This window comes from Tachyglossus aculeatus, unplaced genomic scaffold (genome assembly GCF_015852505.1).
Source record: "Tachyglossus aculeatus isolate mTacAcu1 unplaced genomic scaffold, mTacAcu1.pri scaffold_208_arrow_ctg1, whole genome shotgun sequence".
NCBI classification, from domain to species: Eukaryota; Metazoa; Chordata; class Mammalia; order Monotremata; family Tachyglossidae; genus Tachyglossus; species Tachyglossus aculeatus.
The window spans coordinates 1-19946 of record NW_024044924.1 but is presented as its reverse complement, the minus strand read 5'-3'; the positions used below and the strand labels follow the sequence as shown (position 1 = coordinate 19946).

The following is a 19946-nucleotide window of genomic DNA, read 5'->3' as shown; positions in this document are numbered from 1 at the left end:
ATGCCCCCTGGAATCATAGTCTCCAAGACTCTAAAGGTGGATTCCCCAGAGTATGGTGAGCAATTTAGGAGATTACTCCTGGGAACCCTGGCATCAGCAGCCTGGGATAGAGTAACCTGTGTGGCCCAGGCACCGCTGTGCTGTCACACTGGTGTGTGTGATGTGATGGACTCAGGACCATGGGATTGCTAGACTGACGTTTGACAGTTCACCTGAGTCCAAGCAAGCTGCACTTCTGCCTGCACACACCAGAACTCTCTGCAGCCCAAGAACATCGGGGTTTGATGAGCTTGGGGCTCTCAGCATTTCGCTCCACTTTGGGGATGCTTCCCTCTCAAAGCCCTCCAAGAATACCCAGTTTTCCCTGCTACCATCCAGTGACTTGACATCTATCCCCTCCGTCCCCCTGAAAAGGAACTAGATATCCAACAACTGGATAACAACTGAGCGGTTTTACAATTTTGCTTTCTGTCAGAGGGGCTTTCTGGGACTTCCCATGGTAGCAGGTTCCCAAATACGGATATGGGTATCCAGAAGGTGAATCACTGTGGTATTTCTTTAGCTACAAGAGGGAAAAAATGTTTTACTGGCTATGCATAGGGTTGAACTTTAGGTGCTATAGATGTATTCTCGTTCCCTTAATAGTAGTTGCACACAATTCCTATCTGGTTAAGACAAAACCTTTCCCTTCCTCCAATTACAGGGTCACAGCCTTGCATTATCTACAGGGGTCTCTCATCCCATCCTAGCCAAGTGTGGACCTAGACCTCAGTGCAGCTCTCTCCATGTGGCACTTTCAGGCATCTCCTGGCCTGGGGCTTCTGGTGCCTCAACTCTGTCTTGCTCCAGACCAGTGATCCCAAACTGTCAGCCTTGCATTGAACCCTTTCGTCAGCTGTACTCCAAACCCTGTTCCTAAACAGCCATTGCTTTGGCCTCTGCCCACATCATCCTGGAGAAGGTGCCTGATACAAACCTCAGGCCTTACCTCCTCCATTTATTTATTTAGACCACTCTAGTTGTAAGTATTTTTATGCTGACCTCCCCCATTACACTGGAAGCTCCTTGATTCTGTACTTCGCAAGTGCCCAGTACAATGCACTGTACTGAGTGTGGACACATTAAATGCTACTGATCGATCAATGGTTTTTACTGAGTACTTAGTATGTGCAGAAAACTTTACTTGGAAAAAGTACAGTATAATATAGTTGGTAGACAAGATCCCTGCCCACAAGAAGCTTACAGTGTACTGTGGGAGATTGACATTGAAGTAAATTACAGATGGGGGAATAGTAGAGTGTAAGGATATGTACATAGGTGCTGTGGGGCTGGGCTGAGTATCAAAGTGTTGAAGGGATACACAGCCAAGTGTATAGACAACGATGAGGGGAGAGCAGATGGGGGATGGAAAGCTTGATCAGAGAAGGCTCTTGGAGTAGATGTGATTTTAGCAAGATTTTGAAAGTGGGAAGAGTGGTGGACTGTTGGATATGAGTCGGGAGGGTGTGGGCAAGGATTCAGTGGCCAGATAGATGAGATCATGGTACAGAGAGCAGGTTGGTGTTAGAGGAGCCAAATGTGTGGACTGGGTTGTAGCAGATCAGCAGGATATGGTAAGGAGGAAGACATCTCAATGAGTGCCTTAAAGCCAAAGATAAGGTGTTTCTATTTGATGTGGAGGTGGATGGTTAACTATTGAAGGCTTTTGATGGGTGGGGAGATAGGGACTGAAAGGTTTTTCAGAATAGTGCTCTAAGTAGCAGAGTGAAGGATGGACTGGAGAGGGGAGAGATAGAAGGCAGGGAGGCCAGTTAAGAGATTGATGCAGTTGTCAGTAAAACTAGAATTGGAGAAGACTTCAAAGAAATTTTTTGAAGTGAAAACCCAAATCCTTACAGGACCCAGATTCTCAAAGGAACATGGACCCAAAAAATACATATTAGTAGCAGAGATTTAAAGAAGAAAGTTTGTTCTGCCATCCTAGACTACAGAAAAGTTAGGAATCTTTAATGAGAGTTTTCTAGAAAGTCTAGGAACGCTACCTCTACCTTCATTCCATTTTGTGACCGCTCATCTGGGGATATAACTATGTTAAGTGTGTCCCAGCTCAGTGTATATTACCCATTCAATTTCTAAGACAATCCACAATGTAGTCTTTATATTATCCTAGTTCCCTGTCTTGTCTCCCACAGCAGATCCTCCAGCCCCATGGAGAAGGGAAACCAGACCAGCAACTCGGAATTCCTCCTCCTGGGACTGTCTGACCGAATGAAGCAGTGGCAGCTCCTATTCATGCTGTTTCTCTGGATGTACCTGCTCGGGGTCCTGGGGAACCTGTTCATCATCCTGGCCATTGGGTCCGACCCGCACCTGCACACCCCCATGTACTTCTTCCTTACCAACCTCTCCCTGGTCGACACCTGTCTACTATCCACCACAGTCCCCAAGATGCTGGCCAACCTCCAGACCCAAGATAAATCCATATCCTATCCTGGCTGCCTGGCCCAAATGTTTTTTTTTCCTCCACTTTGTAGGTCTAGACAATTTCCTCCTCACAGGGATGGCTTATGATCTCTGTGTGGCTATATGCCACCCCCTCCACTACACCACCATCATGAACCCACGGCTCTGTGCCCTGGTCATTACTGCATCCTGGATCGTCAGTTCTCTCTCTCCATGCCCTGACACACACCCTACTGGTGCTTCGCTTATCCTTCTGTTCCAGTCACGAAATCCTTCACTTCTTCTGTGATCTTTACCGGGTTTTCAAACTATCCTTCACTGATACCCTCATCAATGAGTTAGTTTTGTATCTACTGGGAGTCATATTTGGTGTCTTTCCATTTATATGCCTCATGTTCTCTTACAGCCGCATTGTCTCTACCACATTGAGAATCCCATCTGCCAGGGGAAGGAGTAAAACGTTCTCCACCTGTGGCTCTCACCTGTCCGTGGTCTCGCTGTTCTACGGCACTGGCCTTGGGGTCTACTTTAGCCCCACAGCTAATCAAGCATCTCGGCAGGGTACAACAGCATCTGTGATGTACACGGTGGTTGCCTCCATGCTGAACCCCTTCATCTACAGCCTGAGGAACAAGGACGTGAAATGGGCCCTGAGAAACATGTTTGTCAGGAAAAATCCCATCTCCTAGGAATGGTGATATTTCTCCAGGGACCTGGGGGGAAGCAAATGTGGTCAGAAGTAGTGTCACTATGGATGCATGGAAAGCATGGCCTAGTTTAAAGAGCGAAGAACTAGGAAACAGGAGACCTGGGTTCTAAGCCCAGCTCCATCATCTAGCTGCTTCGTGACCCTGAGCAAGTCACTTAACTTCTCTGGGCCTCAGCTCCCTCACCTGTAAAATGGAGATAGAATACCTGTTTCCTCTCCCTCAAACTGTGAGCCCTACATGGGACAGGGACTATTTCAGATCTGATTTTCTTGTCTTTACCTTAACACTATGCTTGGTTCATAATAAGTGCTCAACAAACACTATTATTATCATTATTATCATTGCTATTATACTATCATTTCAAATATGCTATAACTATTATCTTTTGATTATTAATTTCCCTTTCAAGACCCAGTAGGGTCTAGACTGTGAGCCTGTTGTTTGGTAGGGACCGTCTCTATATGTTGCCAACTGGTACTTCCCAAACACTTAGTACAGCGCTCTGCACACAGTAAGCACTCAATAAATACAATTGAATGAATGAATGCATGAAAAGGGGGAAAGGGTTGAATTAAGAGTTTTCTATTTGAAAGGGGAAGGGGAGGGGAGTAGGAAGGAGGGTGGAACAGGGACAGGGGGCTGCTATGTCACTCCAGAGAGTCAGGGAGCAAGCAGTAGCCACTCAGAGTCAGCCCCAGAGCAGGGGATTGCAGCAGAGGAGCTTTTGCTCATCATCATCATCATCATCATCAATCGTATTTATTGAGCGCTTACTATGTGCAGAGCACTGTACTAAGCGCTTGGGAAGTACAAATTGGCAACATATAGAGACAGTCCCTACCCAACAGTGGGCTCACAGTCTAAAAGGGGGAGACAGAGAACAAAACCAAACATACTAACAAAATAAAATAAATAGAATAGATATGTACAAATAAAATAAATAAATAAATAAACAGAGTAATAAATATGTACAAACATATATACATATATACAGGTGCTGTGGGGAAGGGAAGGAGGTAAGACGGGGTGATGGAGAGGGGGACGAGGGGGAGAGGAAGGAAGGGGTTCAGTCTGGGAAGGCCTCCTGGAGGAGGTGAGCTCTCAGCAGGGCCTTGAAGGGAGGAAGAGAGCTAGCTTGGTGGATGGGCAGAGGGAGGGCATTCCAGGCCCGGGGGATGACGTGGGCCGGGGGTCGATGGTGGGACAGGCGAGAGCGAAGTACGGTGAGGAGATTAGTGGTGGAGGAGCGGAGGGTGCGGGCTGGGCTGTAGAAGGAGAGAAGGGAGGTGAGGTAGGAGGGGGCGAGGTGATGGACAGCCTTGAAGCCCAGGGTGAGGAGTTTCTGCCTGATGCGCAGATTGATTGGTAGCCATTGGAGATTTTTGAGGAGGGGAGTAACATGCCCAGAGTGTTTCTGGACAAAGACAATCCTGGCAGCAGCATGAAGTATGGATTGAAGTGGCGAGAGACACGAGGATGGGAGATCAGAGAGAAGGCTGATGCAGTAGTCTAGACGGGATAGGATGAGAGCTTGAATGAGCAGGGGAGCGGTTGGGATGGAGAGGAAGGGGCGGATCTTGGCAATGTTGTGGAGCTGAGACCGGCAGGTTTTGGTCACGGCTTGGATGTCAGGGGTGAATGATAGAGCGGAGTCGAGGATGACACCCAGGTTGCGGGCTTGTGAGACGGGAAGGATGGTAGTGCCGTCAACAGAGATGGGAAAGTCAGGGAGAGGGTAGGTTTGGGAGGGAAGACAAGGAGTTCAGTCTTCGACATGTTGAGCTTTAGGTGGCGGGCAGACATCCAAATGGAGATGTCCTGAAGGCAGGAGGATATGCGAGCCTGGAGAGAGGGGGAGAGAGCAGGGGCAGAGATGTAGATCTGGGTGTCATCAGCATAGAGATGATAGTTGAAGCCGTGGGAGCGAATGAGGTCACCAAGGGAGTGAGTGTAGATCGAGAACAGAAGGGGACCAAGCACTGAACCTTGGGGAACCCCCACAGTAAGAGGATGGGAGGGGGAGGAGGAGCCTGCAAAAGAGACTGAGAAAGAACGACCGGAGAGGTAAGAGGAGAAGCAGGAGACAACTCCCCTAGCATCCATGCTGGGATTTCCAGGCAATGATCCTGAAGCCAGTCCCACCTTGCTGAGGATCTCCCAACACTCCCCTGGCCCTGGTCTTCAGTCTTGGGAGCCCAAGCCTTTCTTTAATTACTCCAAGTCCTGGGATGTGACTAAGTGGTCCCCTGCAACCAGGTGGCACTGGTGATATTCGCACGGGGATGGAGGTGGCTATTAATAACACCAGAGTGAGCCAGGAGTGAGCAGTTACAGTGCCTCTCGGGGGTGTGATGAGGAAAAAAAATATGAGGCCCAAGCTAGGGTTGCCACAGAATTCACCATTATGGATAGAATTCACCTTAAGGAATGAGACACCTTCATTCATTCATTTAATCATGTTTATTGAGGGCTTACTGTGTGCAGAGCACTGTACTAAGTGGTTAGAAAGTACAATTTAGCAATAAAGAGAGACACTCCCTGCCCACATGGGCTTACACTTTCCTTTCGGTGTTTATCTAGTCTCCAAAGGGGCCTTCGCATAAACCCTCTGTATGATGGAAATGGAGGGTCTTGGGCCCTTTTCCTTATTATGGAATCCTGGAATCACCTGAGCAAATGGGCACTATCATTGTGGCTTCTGTGATGGTCAAGCTAGACTAGCTCCAACACCAAGAGATAAGGGGAGGTGCCCAGAGATTTTCAGGGCAGGAAACTATTTACTCATTCATCCTCCTTCCCAAAGGGAAATCTCATTTGAATAGGATGTCAGTTTCTTGACTGAGGACACAAGTAATTACAGGAAAGGATTTGGGAAACGGAGGAGGGCTAGCTAACTGGGGAAGAAACCCTATGGTCATTTGAGAAAGAGTTGTTGCCAACCATTACAAGGGTCCAAACCCTGAGGCTGGTCTACCTCTGAGAATTCTGAGGGAAGGACCCAGGAAGCAGATTTAAGAAGCTGGAAAGTAACCAAGACCTTCCTGGGAGGCCTGGAAGAGAATGTCGCACTCTATTGACCACTGACCCCAATCTATGTTCTCTCCAATTTCTTGGCTTCCCAAGTCACAGATAAAATCTTATCGACTGGGCCTCCCCAAGCGGTGTAAACAGATTCATCCTCCTCTGCAAGACTACAGCATCTCTGTCCTCTCCAATCAATCCATCACATTTGAGTATACTATTAAGCATTTGGGAGCATTACCAACTCTCTTATATTGTAATTTCCCAAGTGCTTAGTACAGTGGTCTGCATACAGTAAATGGTCAATTAACATGATTGATTGTTTGATTGATTGGAAGACTACAATAGAATTAGCAGATATGATCCCTGCCCTCAAGGAATTTACAATCTCATGGGAGAGACAGGCAGACACAAACCCTTCCCTCAAGGAGTTTACAGTCTCACAGGGGAGACAGGCACAAAAAATGATTTACAATTTTGAGGACAGAGATATAACGGGTTATAAGATGACTACTGGGGAATAGATAAGTGAATAAATAAGAGCAAGGTGACTACATAAAGTGTTATGGGTTGTGATAAGTGCTGAAGCAGTTGCTGGACTCCCATGACCTGAAAAGAAAGAAATTAACTGTGGATCATACCTCCAGGCATTTAAACTAGCAGCTGCCCCCTTGGCCTTCCTTTGGGGGGACGTAACCTTTGGCTTACATTTTCCTGTGGATGGCACAGAGTGGGCATGGAAGGGATCGGAATTCCTAGATCAGAAAGCCCACAGGTTTCCCTTCAGCTCAACACAGCTTCAGCCAAATACTCTGCTCTCTGGCAGTTCTTACCATTTGTGAGTCCCTCCTGGCTCCTTTCAGCTGTCTGCACAACAGTCCCGTGAATGGTGGGGCAATCCATAAGTCTTGTCACCTTTAATGAATAAATGACAAATGATGCAATAGCAATGGACTCAGTTGCCTTAGAAGTAAATAAAGAATTACATGTTTGTGAACAAAGAATGATTTGAAGTGGAAGATCTTACAGAAAACAATAAAGGAATTTGCATCATACAATACTGTAGCTAAATTTCACTGATTGTTAAAATCGTTAAAAAAGGTAGACCATACTGTTTTAATGGGTTAAATCTCAGAGATTTTACAATCACAGTAGATCGTATAGATTGCAGCAGTGAAGTCTCACAACAGGACTTGGGGGAATGACTGGCTAGAATAAAAAGTGTAAATGCAGCAGAAACGTATACACACGGTAGGAAGGTGTTGGAGTGATCTGAGCATCCAGAGCAGGGTCAGATCAATTTTAGGACATTTCCTGGAGAAGCTTACTTTTAGGGAGAGTTTTGAAGGAGCTTTTGGGTGTGGGCTGGTGACAGGGAAGGGGCAGACATGTCAGGCAGGAGCAGTGGATCAGACCGGAAAGTTGTGCAGAGTGGAGAACTTCCCACAACTGTGGATGGCCAGTGGTGGAAGAGCTCTAAGCTCCACACTTGGGTTGTGACACCCAGCAGTCTCCCCATTCCTTGCATGAGTGTCTCTGCAGTGTCTGGACATGGTCCAGGCAGAGAAGAGAGAAGCCACATCCCCAGGGCAGTGCATCTCTGCAGAATTAATGACCCCACAGACCGGAATGTAGCCTGGAAGGATTCCATGGGAGCTCAAGGCACCAAGCCACTCCCCTGGGCCCCATCCAGCTCTCTCCCAACCTTTGCCAACCCCGTGGGTGGCAGGATCACTGGGAGAAGTGGGAGTCTCTGAAGACCTACAACTTCCTCCTGGCACCCTCGTTGGTGGCTCTGCTTCAGAGAGGGTCTAGGCAGGGAAGGAGAGATGGCTGGAAGGGGACCAGACCAGTGGCCCGTGTCTAGAGTGAGTTCACGGAGCTGCTTCCTGTTCACCTCTGGGCTGGCAGCCACACATGGAGCCCCAGCCCTGTTGTCCAGAGGCCATCGGCTATGGGGACCATAGAACCAGTCGATATGTGTCCTTCAGCCTCCCTTTGCCTCTGTTCCCATGGCTCCTGGAGCTGCTACAGGCCAGGAGAGTCCAGAGGATGGGCGGGGTCGGTGATGTGGGTCACAGCAGGGGCTTCTGCTTTTCATGGAGGTTGAAACCTTAATATGCGGGGCGTCCTCTCAATCCACACTGTACCAAGTGTGGGGGATTAACAAGGTAAAATTGATATTCTCTTAGCTCTCCTGTTCCCTGTTCATCTTACCTCCTTCCCTTCCCCACAGCACCTGTATATATGTATATATGTTTGTACATATTTATTACTCTATTTATTTATTTATTTTACTTGTACATATCTATTCTATTTATTTTATTTTGTTAGTATGTTTGGTTTTGTTCTCTGTCTCCCCCTTTTAGACTGTGAGCCCACTGTTGGGTAGGGACTGTCTCTATATGTTGCCAACTTGTACTTCCCAAGCATTTAGTACAGTGCTCTGCACACAGTAAGTGCTCAATAAATACGATTGATTGATTGATTGATTGATTCCCAGAAAGGAACAGGAAGGTTGATTCTCAGGTTGGCCCACAAAACCCCGCTGTCTCCTCCAAGATTCCAGCAGGAAGGGATCACAGCGTCTGAAAGAAAAGACGTTTCCTGCAGAACACATTTCTCAGGGCCCGTTTCATGTCCTTGTTCCTCAGGCTGTAAATGAAAGGGTTCAGCATAGGGGTGACCACTGTGTACACCACAGATGCTATCGAGCCTTGCCGGGATGCTTGGGTAGACTTGGGGCTGAGGTAGACCCCAAGGGCACTGCCATAGAACAGAAAGACCACAGCCAGGTGAGAGCCACAGGTAGAGAAAGCCTTACTCCTTCCCCTGGCAGATGATATTTTTAAAACAGTTGAAACAATGTGAGTGTAAGAGAAAATGAGGCCTGCAATGGGACCTACACCAACCACCACAATCAGTACATACAGTAACACATCATTGATGATGGTGTCAGTGCAGGAAAGTTTTAGGATCAGGTTAAGTTCACAGAAGAAGTGGAGGATTTCATTGTCCATGCAGAAGGATAACCGAACCACCAATAGAGTATGTATGAGGGCATAAAGGCCACTGATTATCCAAGCCACACTAACCAATATGGCCAGGAGCCGTGGGCTCATGATCGTGGTGTAGTGGAGTGGGTGGCATATTGCCACGTAGCGGTCAAAAGCCATTCCGGTGAGGAGAAAGTGGTCCAGAGTCCCTAACTGAATGAAGAAATACATTTGCGTCAGGCAGCCAGCGTAGGATATGGATTTGCTCTGGGTCTGAATGTTGACCAGCATCTTGGGGACCGTGGTGGACAGGAAGCAGGCGTCGGCCAGGGAGAGGTTGGTGAGGAAGAAGTACATGGGGGTGTGCAGGTGTGGGTCAGAGCCGATGGCCAGGACGATGAGCAGGCTCCCCAGGACCCCAAGCAGGTACATCCAGAGGAACAACACAAAGAGGAGCAGCTGCTGCTCTGCCTGATCGGACAGTCCCAGGAGGAGGAATTCTGAGACGCTGGTTTGGTTTCCCCTCTCCATGGGGCTGGAAGATCTGCTGGGAGAGATGTGGCAGAGGAAGAGGTTGGTTGAGGGATTACATTATTTTAGAGGCCCAGTCTCCCTCCCACAGCAAGGTTCATTCCTTCATTCCTTCATTCAATCGTATTTATTGAGCCCTTACTGTGTGCAGAGCACTGTACTAAGCGCTTGGGAAGTACAAGTTGGCAACATATAGAGACGGTTCCTACCCAACAACGGGCTCACAGTCTAGAAGGGGGAGACAGACAACAAAACAAAACACGTGGACAGGTGTCAAGTCAGCAGAACAAATAAAAGTAAAGCTAAATGCACATCATTAACAAAATAAATAGTAACTATGTACAAGTAAAATAAATCTGTACAAACATATATACAGGTGCTGTGGGGAGGGGAAGGAGGTAGGGTTAGGGGGGATGGGGAGGAGGAGAGGAAAAAGGGGGCTCAGTCTGGGAAGGCCTCCTGGAGGAGGTGAGCTCTCAGTAGGGCTTTGAAGGGAGGAAGAGAGCTAGCTTGGCAGATACGTGGAGGGTGGGCATTCCAGGCTAGGGGGAGGACGTGGGCCGGGGGTCGACAGCGGGACAGGCAAGAATGAGGTACAGTGATGAGGTTAGTGGCAGAGGAGCGGAGGGTGCGGGCTGGGCTGTAGAAGGAGAGAAAGGAGGCGAGGTAGGAGGGGGCGAGGTGATGGAGAGCCTTGAAACCGAGTGAGGAGTTTTGCCTTGATACATAGATTGACAGGGAGCCACTGGAGATTTTTGAGGAAGGGAGTAACATGCCCAGAGCGTTTCTGCACAAAGATGATCTGGGCAGCAGCGTGAAGTATAGACTGAAGTGGGGAGAGACAGGAGGATGGGAGATCAGACAGGAGGCTGATGCAGTAATCCAGTCGGGATAAGATGAGAGATTGAACCAGCAAGGTAGCGGTTTGGATGGAGAGAAAAGGGCAGATCTTGGCGATGTTGTGGAGGTGAGACCTGTAGGTTTTGGTGATGGATTGGATGTGAGGGGTGAACGAGAGAGCGGAGTCGAGGATGACACCAAGGTTGCGGGCTTGTGAGATGGGAAGGATGGTAGTGCTGTCTACGGTGACGGGAAAGTCAGGGAGAGGGCAGGGTTTGGGAGGGAAGATAAGGAGTTCAGTCTTAGACATATTGAGTTTTAGATGGTGGGCCAACATCCAGATGGAGATGTCCTGAAGGCAGGAGGAGACCCGAGCCTGAAGGGAGGGAGAGAGAACAGGGGCAGAGATGTAGATTTGGGTGTCATCAGCGTAGAGATGATAGTTGAAGCCATGGGAGCGAATGAGTTCACCAAGGGAGTGAGTGTAGATAGAGATAGGTTGTTCTGTGGTGGGAATTGGGAAGTGGGGACTGAGCAGAGACAGTCCTAGCTAGAAGATGCAACAAAGAACTGGAGCACAAGCATTAGAATGACCTTCTACTCCATCAGAAAACTCTTCCAACTCAAAGTTTCTGAGGAACCTCATAAGCGTTTGTCTTTTTAAGTCCCCAAGACAGACATTCGAGAGTTGCTATGTGGGATGGCTGTGCCCTGGAGGCGCATACCCAAAAAGATATGCAAATGATTGTAAATACATTTGGAGAGTCAGGTGGGTGCTATAGACTAACATCAATCAATCATCCAACAGTATTTATCAAGTGCTTACTCTGTGCAGAGTATTGTACAATGCTCTTAGTTTACAATACATTTAGTAGACAGTCCCTGCCCTTGAATAGCCTACAATCTAGTGGGAGAGACAGTCAAGAAAATAAATTACAGGTAGGGTGAAGGAGACAACAGAGTTTAGAGATCTGTACATCAGCATCAATGGGAGGTGAGAAATATGGGTGAGTACCCAAGTGCTTTGATGATGCGGAAGTCCTGGAGTGGCATAGATGGTGGAAGTAATCAGAGAAGGCATATTTGAGGAAGATTGATTTTTAAAATAGCTTTGAAGATGGGTGGTAACCTCACATGTGCAAACCACTTGCCCTATAGTCAATTCTTATCCAATCAGGAAAATCTAACCCAGACCCAGCTATGTATTCAATTGCCCCAACTGGTGCCAGTCAAATTCCTGGAGTCATGTCAGTCAAGTGTTTTCAAGCAGATGCCCCAAGAATCTCCGGTACAGCAGATTCCCATATTTGGGTCTCAAGAGAACCACAGAGGCTCTGTGCAGTCAGATTTCCATCTCCAATTCGTGAAATGTCCCAGGGAGACCATATTTAAGGGAAGGGAAGGCTCCCTCATCAGCATCTAGCAAGGGGCAGTTGGCAATGACATGTATCAGGGAGAGGCAGTATTGTGCTAACGTCCCAGAGTTCCATACCCTCCAGACCAGGAGGATTAAAGGAGGAAGTGCCTGCTGGTGTGATGTCTCCAGTCCCACTAGTCCAGGGCAACTAGGGCCAGGCTTAGGGGCCACCCCAGCAGTCATCCTGGATCTAGGCCTGGTGACCCAGGCCCTAAGGTTGACTCTCTGACCCCCTGGGTGCTGTCTGTCAGGCGAGGTGCAGGGAAGAGAGGGGGCTTAGATCAGAGCAGCAAAGATGCCGCTCACTAGAAGTGGCAAGGGGAGCCCCAGTGGACTGTCTGTATTTCCATATCTGACCTGGGTTTCCACCTGGTCATCACTGGGCCTGTGGTTTTCTGGGCTCTGGGATGAGGGACCCGCTGAAGCTGACGGAGATGCTGAGAGAAGTAATTGGGGTCCTTCTGAGGTAAGGACAGTGGGAAGGAGCAGGTGGCTGGAGGGGAAAGGATGGGCAACCAGAGTCCTGAGAAGCTGGGGTTGAGGACCAGATATCCAGGAAGCATATCTGATTTGGATTAATTCCTGCTAGCAATCTCAGTCAATGGTATTTACTGAGCCCTGACTGTGTGTAGAGTATTTTACTGAGCGTTTGGAAGAATACGATGCAGTAGAGTTGGTAGACATGAGCCCTGCCTAAGGTGGTGAATTGGGGTCTGTCACCAAGTAGAACCCGAATACTTCTACCCTGGCTTCTTGTCCCGCCTCCCCTCCTGTCCCTGGAATGGACAGGTACATGAACAGGACACGCTCCTTTCCATGTGGTGCTCTGGCCTGATCAGCCTATCTCTGCATGCCTGAGACTATCCCTCCATCTCCTGCACCCTCACAGAGTTCTGAAACATGACTGGAATACTGGGTTCTAATCTCAGCTCTGCCACGTGTCTGCTGTGTGACCTTGGGAAAGTCACTTAACTTCTCTGGGCCTCAGTTACATCATCTGTAAAATGGAGCTTAAAGCTGTGAGCCCTAAGTGGGAAATGAACTGTATCCAACCTGATTATCTATGTGGCAGTAAAGGGCCTGGCAGTGTGGCATATATTTTATATATATATATATATATATATATTCATATATATAGGAATGAGCAACTGTATATGTATATAGTTGCTCATTCATTCATTCAATCATATTTGTTGAGCACTTACTGTGTGCAGAGTACTGTACTAAGCGCTTGGGAAGTACAAGTCGGCAACATATAGGGATGGTCCCTACCCAACAATGGGCTCACAGTCTAGGAGGGGGAGAAGGGTTGTTGTCTTATACTGTCGAGTTGTGTCCGACCCATAGCGATGCCATAAATACATCTCTCCCAGAACGTCCCACTTCCTTCTGCAATCGTTCTGGTAGCGTATCCATAGCTCACCTCCTCCAGGAGGCCTTCCCAGACTGAGCCCCTTCCTTCCTCTCCCCCTCATCCCCCCTCCATCCCCCCATCTTACCTCCTTCCCTTCCCCACAGCACCTGTATATATGTATATATGTTTGTACATATTTATTACTCTATTTATTTAATTATTTATTTTACTTGTACATATCTATTCTATTTTATTTTGTAGTATGTTTGGTTTTGTCTCCCCCTTTTAGACTGTGAGCCCACTGTTGGGTAGGGACTGTCTCTATATGTTGCCAATTTGTACTTCCCAAGCGCTTAGTACAGTGTTCTGCACACAGTAAGCGCTCAATAAATACGATTGATGATGATAGAGTTTTCTTGGTTTACTATTGCCTCCTTCCGTGCAGTTTGTCCCACATGGGGCTCACAGTCTTAATCCCCATATTACAGATGAGGTAACTGAGGCACAGAGAAGTTAAGTGACTTTCCCAGAGTCACCCAGCTGACAAGTGGTGGAGTCGGGATTAGAACCCACGACCTCTGACTCCCAAGCCCGTGCTCTTTCCACTAAGCCTTGCTGCTTCTCTGGCTTAGTGGATAGAGTCCGGATCTGGAGTCAAAAGCACTTGGGTTCTAATCCCGGCTATGCCATATGTCTGCTGTGTGACCCTGGACAAGTCACTTCACTTCCCTGTACCTCAGTTCCCTCATCTGTAAAATGGGGATAAGAATGTGAGCCCCACTTGGGACAGGGACTGTGTCCGACCTGATTAACTTGTATCTACCCCAGTGCTTAGAACAGTGCTCTGCACATAGTAGGACCTTAACAAGTACCGCGACTATTGATTTTTATTATCTGTAAAATGGGATTTAAAGCTGTGAGCCCCAAGTGGGAAATAGACTATATCCAACCTGATTATCTATGTGGCAGTACGGTGCCTGGCACATAGTAAGTGCTTAACAAACTAAGCTCACTGTGGGCAGGGAACGTGACTACCAGCTCTGTTATATTGCCAACTGCTTAGCACAGTGCTCTGTACACATTAAGAGCTCAATCAATAGGATGGCTTGATGAACAAATACCATAAAAAAATAGTCCTGTGGATCCTCTGCATCCTGAGCCAGGAGCCAGCATCTCCCCATCTCTGTCAGTACAGCTGCTTCCACAGCTCCTCATTTAGGAATTTCAGGAAAGAGGTTCCCCGCAAGGAGCAAGAGATATGGCTGCAGTGTCTATCCTCCCCACCAGGCAGCTCTTACCTGGAGGGTCCGTGTCGGTCCCGAACTCTAACTGTGAGTGTCTGGGCTCCTCATCTGTCACTTGTCTCCTCTTTGCAGCAGGAAACACCCAAGCAGAAGGGAGAAAAAAGTGAGGTTCAGAGCTTGGGTTTCCTAAGAAAGGTTGGCATGAGCTGGAATCCTGTTTTTCTCTCCCAGGGGCAGTGTGGGCAGGAGTCGGGCTTGTGGCAGGACTATTTGAAGGAGTCTCTGGGCCCCTGGGGCCCCTGATCCTCCCAGGCCATGATTCCCTGAGCTCCTTGTTAGAGACAAGGACTCAGCATCTCGTCTTCACCCCATCCCCACTGCTGAGGGAGATATTTCAGATGATTGCTGACCATAGTAGTGTTGATTGGTGGCAGTGGGGAGGGATGAAATCTCATTGAGGACAGGGCCCTGCTGCTCTCCTGTTGGAGAGAAAGCACCACCATGGGCCAGGATTTTCTGGGCCCCCCTTCCTAGTTAGCCCCCTTTCTCAAGGTGTACTCCTGAAAGATGGCCTCTCTCTTCCAAACTCTCCTCACAATAATTGCAATGCCTGGCACATAGTAAATGCTTAAGAAATACCATTATTATTATTGTTACTATTAATTGTCCCAACCTGGGCTTCAATAACAGTGAGAAGAAAGAGAGACATGTGGGTCTAAGATATCTGTACAGTTCACCCTGTGATGTGTAGGGAAGAGGGGACTTGGACATAAGCACATAAAACCATACATAATGCCATTACTGTGGTAGCCCAGTGGCCCATCCAACCCAGGGCTCTGCCAGTGGCATCAGAACTCTTGAAGGAATTGTATGATGGTTGTCCTCCTGGATAGGGTAGAGTAGTGACCCACCCATCATGCTTCCCATCATCATGCTTCCCACCTTCCTGTACTCCTGGAAACTTGCTGCCCACCAAAAGGGTCTTACTGAGCTGCTGCCCAGCCATGGCCTGTGGCTCTGGCAGCAGATGAGGGAATCGTCAGAGTTGACCACAGACAACCTTGCTTCTCCCCTCTTCTCCCTTCTTTCACTAGTTTCAGCAAATCTCATCTTCTCCTCTGGCTTCATCTCTGCTTTTACCCAAGCTCCATTCTTCCCAATCTGAAATCAACATCTTTTGATCCCATGTCCCCTCCTGTGTGGTCTAGTGAAGACAGCTTGGTCCTGGGAGTCAGAGGACCTGGGTTCTGCCACTTGCCCACTGGGTGAGCTTGGGCAAGTTACTTAATTTCGCTGTACCTCAGGTTCCTCATTAGCAAAATGGAGATTAAACACCCCTTCTTAGACTGTGAGCCCAAGTGGGACAGGGACTGAGTCTGATCCAGTTATTCGAATCTATCCCAGGGTTGAGTAGAGTAAGCACTTTACCAATACAATTATTATTATTATTCCATCTCATCAGCAGTACAGCACCATCAATAACATTCATTGGTTGCTGATTTTGTGCAACTGAGTGCCAAAGGATATTTGAAAAGTAGAATAACACAACAACCCTGCCTTCAAGGAGATTATATTTACAGCGAATATGTCTATTAAATTGTACTCTCCCAAGTGCTCAGTACAGTGCTCTGCACACAGTAAGCATTCAATAAATAAGATTGATTGATTAATGGAGAGTGACACAAACATACCCAAGAAAAAGAGGCAAGAGCTTAAAAGAAATAAACTTACAGGTGGGTTTAAACAGACAAAGGAAGAAACAGAGACAGTCGTGGATTAATCAGGAAACACATCTTGTTGGAGAAGGGATTTTGTAGGGATTTTGAAGAAGGTGAGGGATGTAATTAGATCAAGTAAAGTTGCGGGGGGTGGGGGGGAGGGCACTCCAGGTAGGGAGAATAGGTCACTTACAAGACTGGAAGGGGAGATGTGGTGGACAGCTGGGGCTGAGTGAAAAGCATGACCTGGGTTGGGGTAAGAGAAGATTTCAGCCCCAGGGGTGGAAACCAACTTGTGGAGACTCTTGAGCCTGATGGTCAAGAATTAATGTCAGATGTGGGCAGCCATTGGGAACCACTGGGGCTGTTTGAAACTGAAAAGATCAGGACTCATCACTCTGGAAAAATGAAGGCTGATTCTAAGTTTTCAAAATCAGGAAGGGAACAGAAAGGGAAGGTGGAAAATTGTTGTTCACCACATCCCAATAAGTTAATTGAGTAGGGCACCCCCTAAAACTCTAAGTGGCAGATTCAAAACATACTAAAGGAAACACTACTTCTCTCAGCTGGTGACAAGTTTAGGGGTATAGATTCATCCATTCTTTGTGCAGAAACGCTCTGGGCATGTTACTCCACTCCTCAAAAATCTCCAGTGGCTACCAATCAATCTACGCATCAAGCAAAAACTCCTCACTCTCGGCTGCAAGGCTCTCCATCACCTCACCCCCTCCTACCTCACCTCCCTTCTTTCCTTCTACAGCCCAGCCCGCACCCTCCGCTCCTCTGCCGCTAACCTCCTCACTGTGCCTCATTCTCGCCTGTCCCTCCATCGAGCCCCCGGGCCACATCCTACCCCTGGCCTGGAATACTCTCCCTCCGCACATCTGCCAAGCTAGCTCTCTTCCTCCCTTCAAAGCCCTACTGAGAGCTCACCTCTTCCAGGAGGCCTCCCCAGATTGAGCTCCCTCCTTCCTCCCCCCAACCCCACCACCCTTCCTCCTTCCCCTCCCCACAGCACCTGTATATATGTTTGTACAGATTTCTTACTCTATTTATTTTACTTGTACATATTTACTATTCTATTTATTTTATTTTGTTAATATGCTTTGTTTTGTTGTCTGTCTCCCCTTCTAGACTGTGAGCCCGCTGTTGGGTAGGGACCGTCTCTATATGTTGCCAACTTGGACTTCCCAAGAGCTTAGTCCAGTGCTCTGCACACAGTAAGCGCTCAATAAATACAATTGAGTGAATGAATCCATTCAATCGCATTTATTGAGCACTTACTGTGTGCAGAGCACTCTACTAAGCACTTGGAAAGTACAATTCAGAAACAGAGACAATCCCTGCCCCCAACAAGCTCACAGTATAAAAGTGGAGGGGTGTGTGTGTGTGGGGGGCGGGGATTTAAACCCATAATGGGTTCCTGGAGGGCAAACTGGAAATGTAGAGGGAAAACGTTAGGGTCGGCAGCTGCTTCAGACCTTTAATTAGTCAGGAAGGCAAACATTTCATTGTTCTTCCAAATGCCCTTTTGTCACTATCAGATGCAGAATATGGAGCTGGATGTGCCCTTGATTTGACCATGTTTCAGATTAGGGTCAGGGTGAAGTCAAATCTAGGATAGGCATAAGGGTTATGTTGCCAGTTAGAGCTAAAATTAGGAAGATAACAAGGGCTAGGGCATGTGTTTATTTTAGGTCTGAGGATGTTTGGGGCTGGGCTTCGGTTAGAATTGAAGGTTGGGTCCAATGATATGACTTGCACCACAGAGACTGATCCTAAACGTGGCCATAATCTCACTACAGCCTGAAGAATTCTTTCAACAATGGAAATATGGAGCAGGTTGGGCCCACCAACAATTAGCATTAGTTGAAGCTTAAATTTGGATGCTTTATTTTTGGAAATTTAGGCTCATCTATCCCTATGTTACAGAACAAATCCTTGACACTTCAGAGAACCCCATTCTCGACATTGGAAGGAGAGTTCAGTGGATCGTTGATTTTTAAATTTTTTATGGTACTTGTTAAGCACTTACCATGTGCGAGGCTCTGTACTAAGTGTTGGGGTAGATAAAAGATAATCAGGTTAGACGCAGTCCCCGTTCCACATGGGGCTCACATTCTAAATTGGAGGGAGGAGGATTTTATCCCCATTTTACAGATGAGGTAACTGAGGCAAAAAGAAGTGATTTGCCCAGGGTTGTTAGGATTAGAATCAGATCCCCTGACCCATACCAGTCTAAACTCACACCCCTATGCAGATGGAAAGTGCTTACAACCACCCTGGGGATCTGGAAACCACCAATTTCCCAAAATACTTCTGCCAATGGATGCTCTTCTAGTCTACAAGGAAAGCTTTGGTGTCCCCTGGAGGTAATTATGATGCATTCAATCACAGTAAATTGATGATAACGATTGTTACCCACTCCTAAAAAACATAATCTGGGCAAATTTGATCAGTAACATTGAAGTTTTGTTAAACTTGAGTAATCCACCAGATATGCTGCCTCCCAAGTCCGAAGAGTGGGAGTCAAAGTCCCTGAGAGAAGAGAGTTTTCCTCCTGATGAGCTTTCTCAGGGCCCATTTCATGTCCTTGTTCCTTAGGCTGTAGATGAAGGGGTTCAGCATGGGGGTGACCACAGTGTACATCACGGATGCTATCGAGAGCTGTCGGGATGCATGGGTGTATGTGGGACTGAAGTAGACCCCAAAACCAGTGCCATAGAACAAGGAGACTACGGACAGGTGAGAGCCACAGGTGGAGAAAACTTTACTTCTCCCCACTGCGGATGGGATAATCAATATGGTGGAGACAATGCGAGTGTAAGAGAATAGTAGGCCGATGAGGGGAACTACCCCCAGCACCACTAGCAGTGTAAACAGCATTGCAACATTGATGAGGGTGTCAGTGCAGGAAAGCTTTAACACCTGCTTAATTTCACAGAAGAAGTGAAAGATTTCATTGTCTCCATAGAAGGATAATTGAAACAATAATGAAGTATGTGTCAGGGAATTGAGAATACTGACAATCCAGGACCCAGCAACCATCCGGGCACAGAGCCTTGGGCTCATGATTATGGTGTAGTGGAGGGGGTGACATATGGCCACATAGCGGTCAAAAGCCATCCCGGTGAGGAAAAAGTGGTCTATGCTACTAAATAACATAAAAAAATTCATTTGTGCCAAGCAGCCACCATAGGATATGGATTTGCTGTGGGTCTGGATGTTGGCCAGCATCTTGGGGACCGTAGTGGACAGGAAGCAGATGTCGGCCAGTGAGAGGTTGGTGAGGAAGAAGTACATGGGGGTGTGCAGGTGCGGGTCGGAGCCGATGGCCAGGATGATGAGCAGGCTCCCCAAGACCCCGAGTAGGTACATCCAGAGGAACAGCACAAAGAGGAGCTGCTGCTGCTCTGCCCGGTCAGACAGTCCCAGGAGGAGGAATTCACGAAATGCTGGTTTGGTTTCCCCTCTTCATGGGGCCGGAGGATCTGTTGGGGGAGATGAGGCAAGGGAATGGGATGATGGAGCAATTAGACTTGCTTCAGGACAATTTCCCCTTTCTCCACAAGTGGCTTGGAGTCATTTGGGAATGGAACTACATAAAAATTGTGAAAGCCCTTAAGGGACAGGGTCTGTGTCTAATTCCCAC

General features: G+C 47.7%; 1 protein-coding gene and 2 pseudogenes across 1 annotated transcript; 1 reads left to right on the top strand and 2 right to left on the bottom strand.

The window, feature by feature from the left end:
* Nucleotides 1-3152, top strand: LOC119923632 (annotated as a pseudogene).
* Nucleotides 3153-8773: 5621 nt separating this feature from the next.
* On the bottom strand, nucleotides 8774-9721 carry LOC119923631 (olfactory receptor 7C2-like). Its single transcript, XM_038742969.1, has one exon. It carries the CDS (start codon nucleotides 9719-9721, stop codon nucleotides 8774-8776), a length of 948 nt encoding a protein of 315 aa, XP_038598897.1.
* Nucleotides 9722-18823: 9102 nt separating this feature from the next.
* Nucleotides 18824-19772, bottom strand: LOC119923639 (annotated as a pseudogene).
* Between the last annotated feature and the right edge of the window lie 174 nt (nucleotides 19773-19946).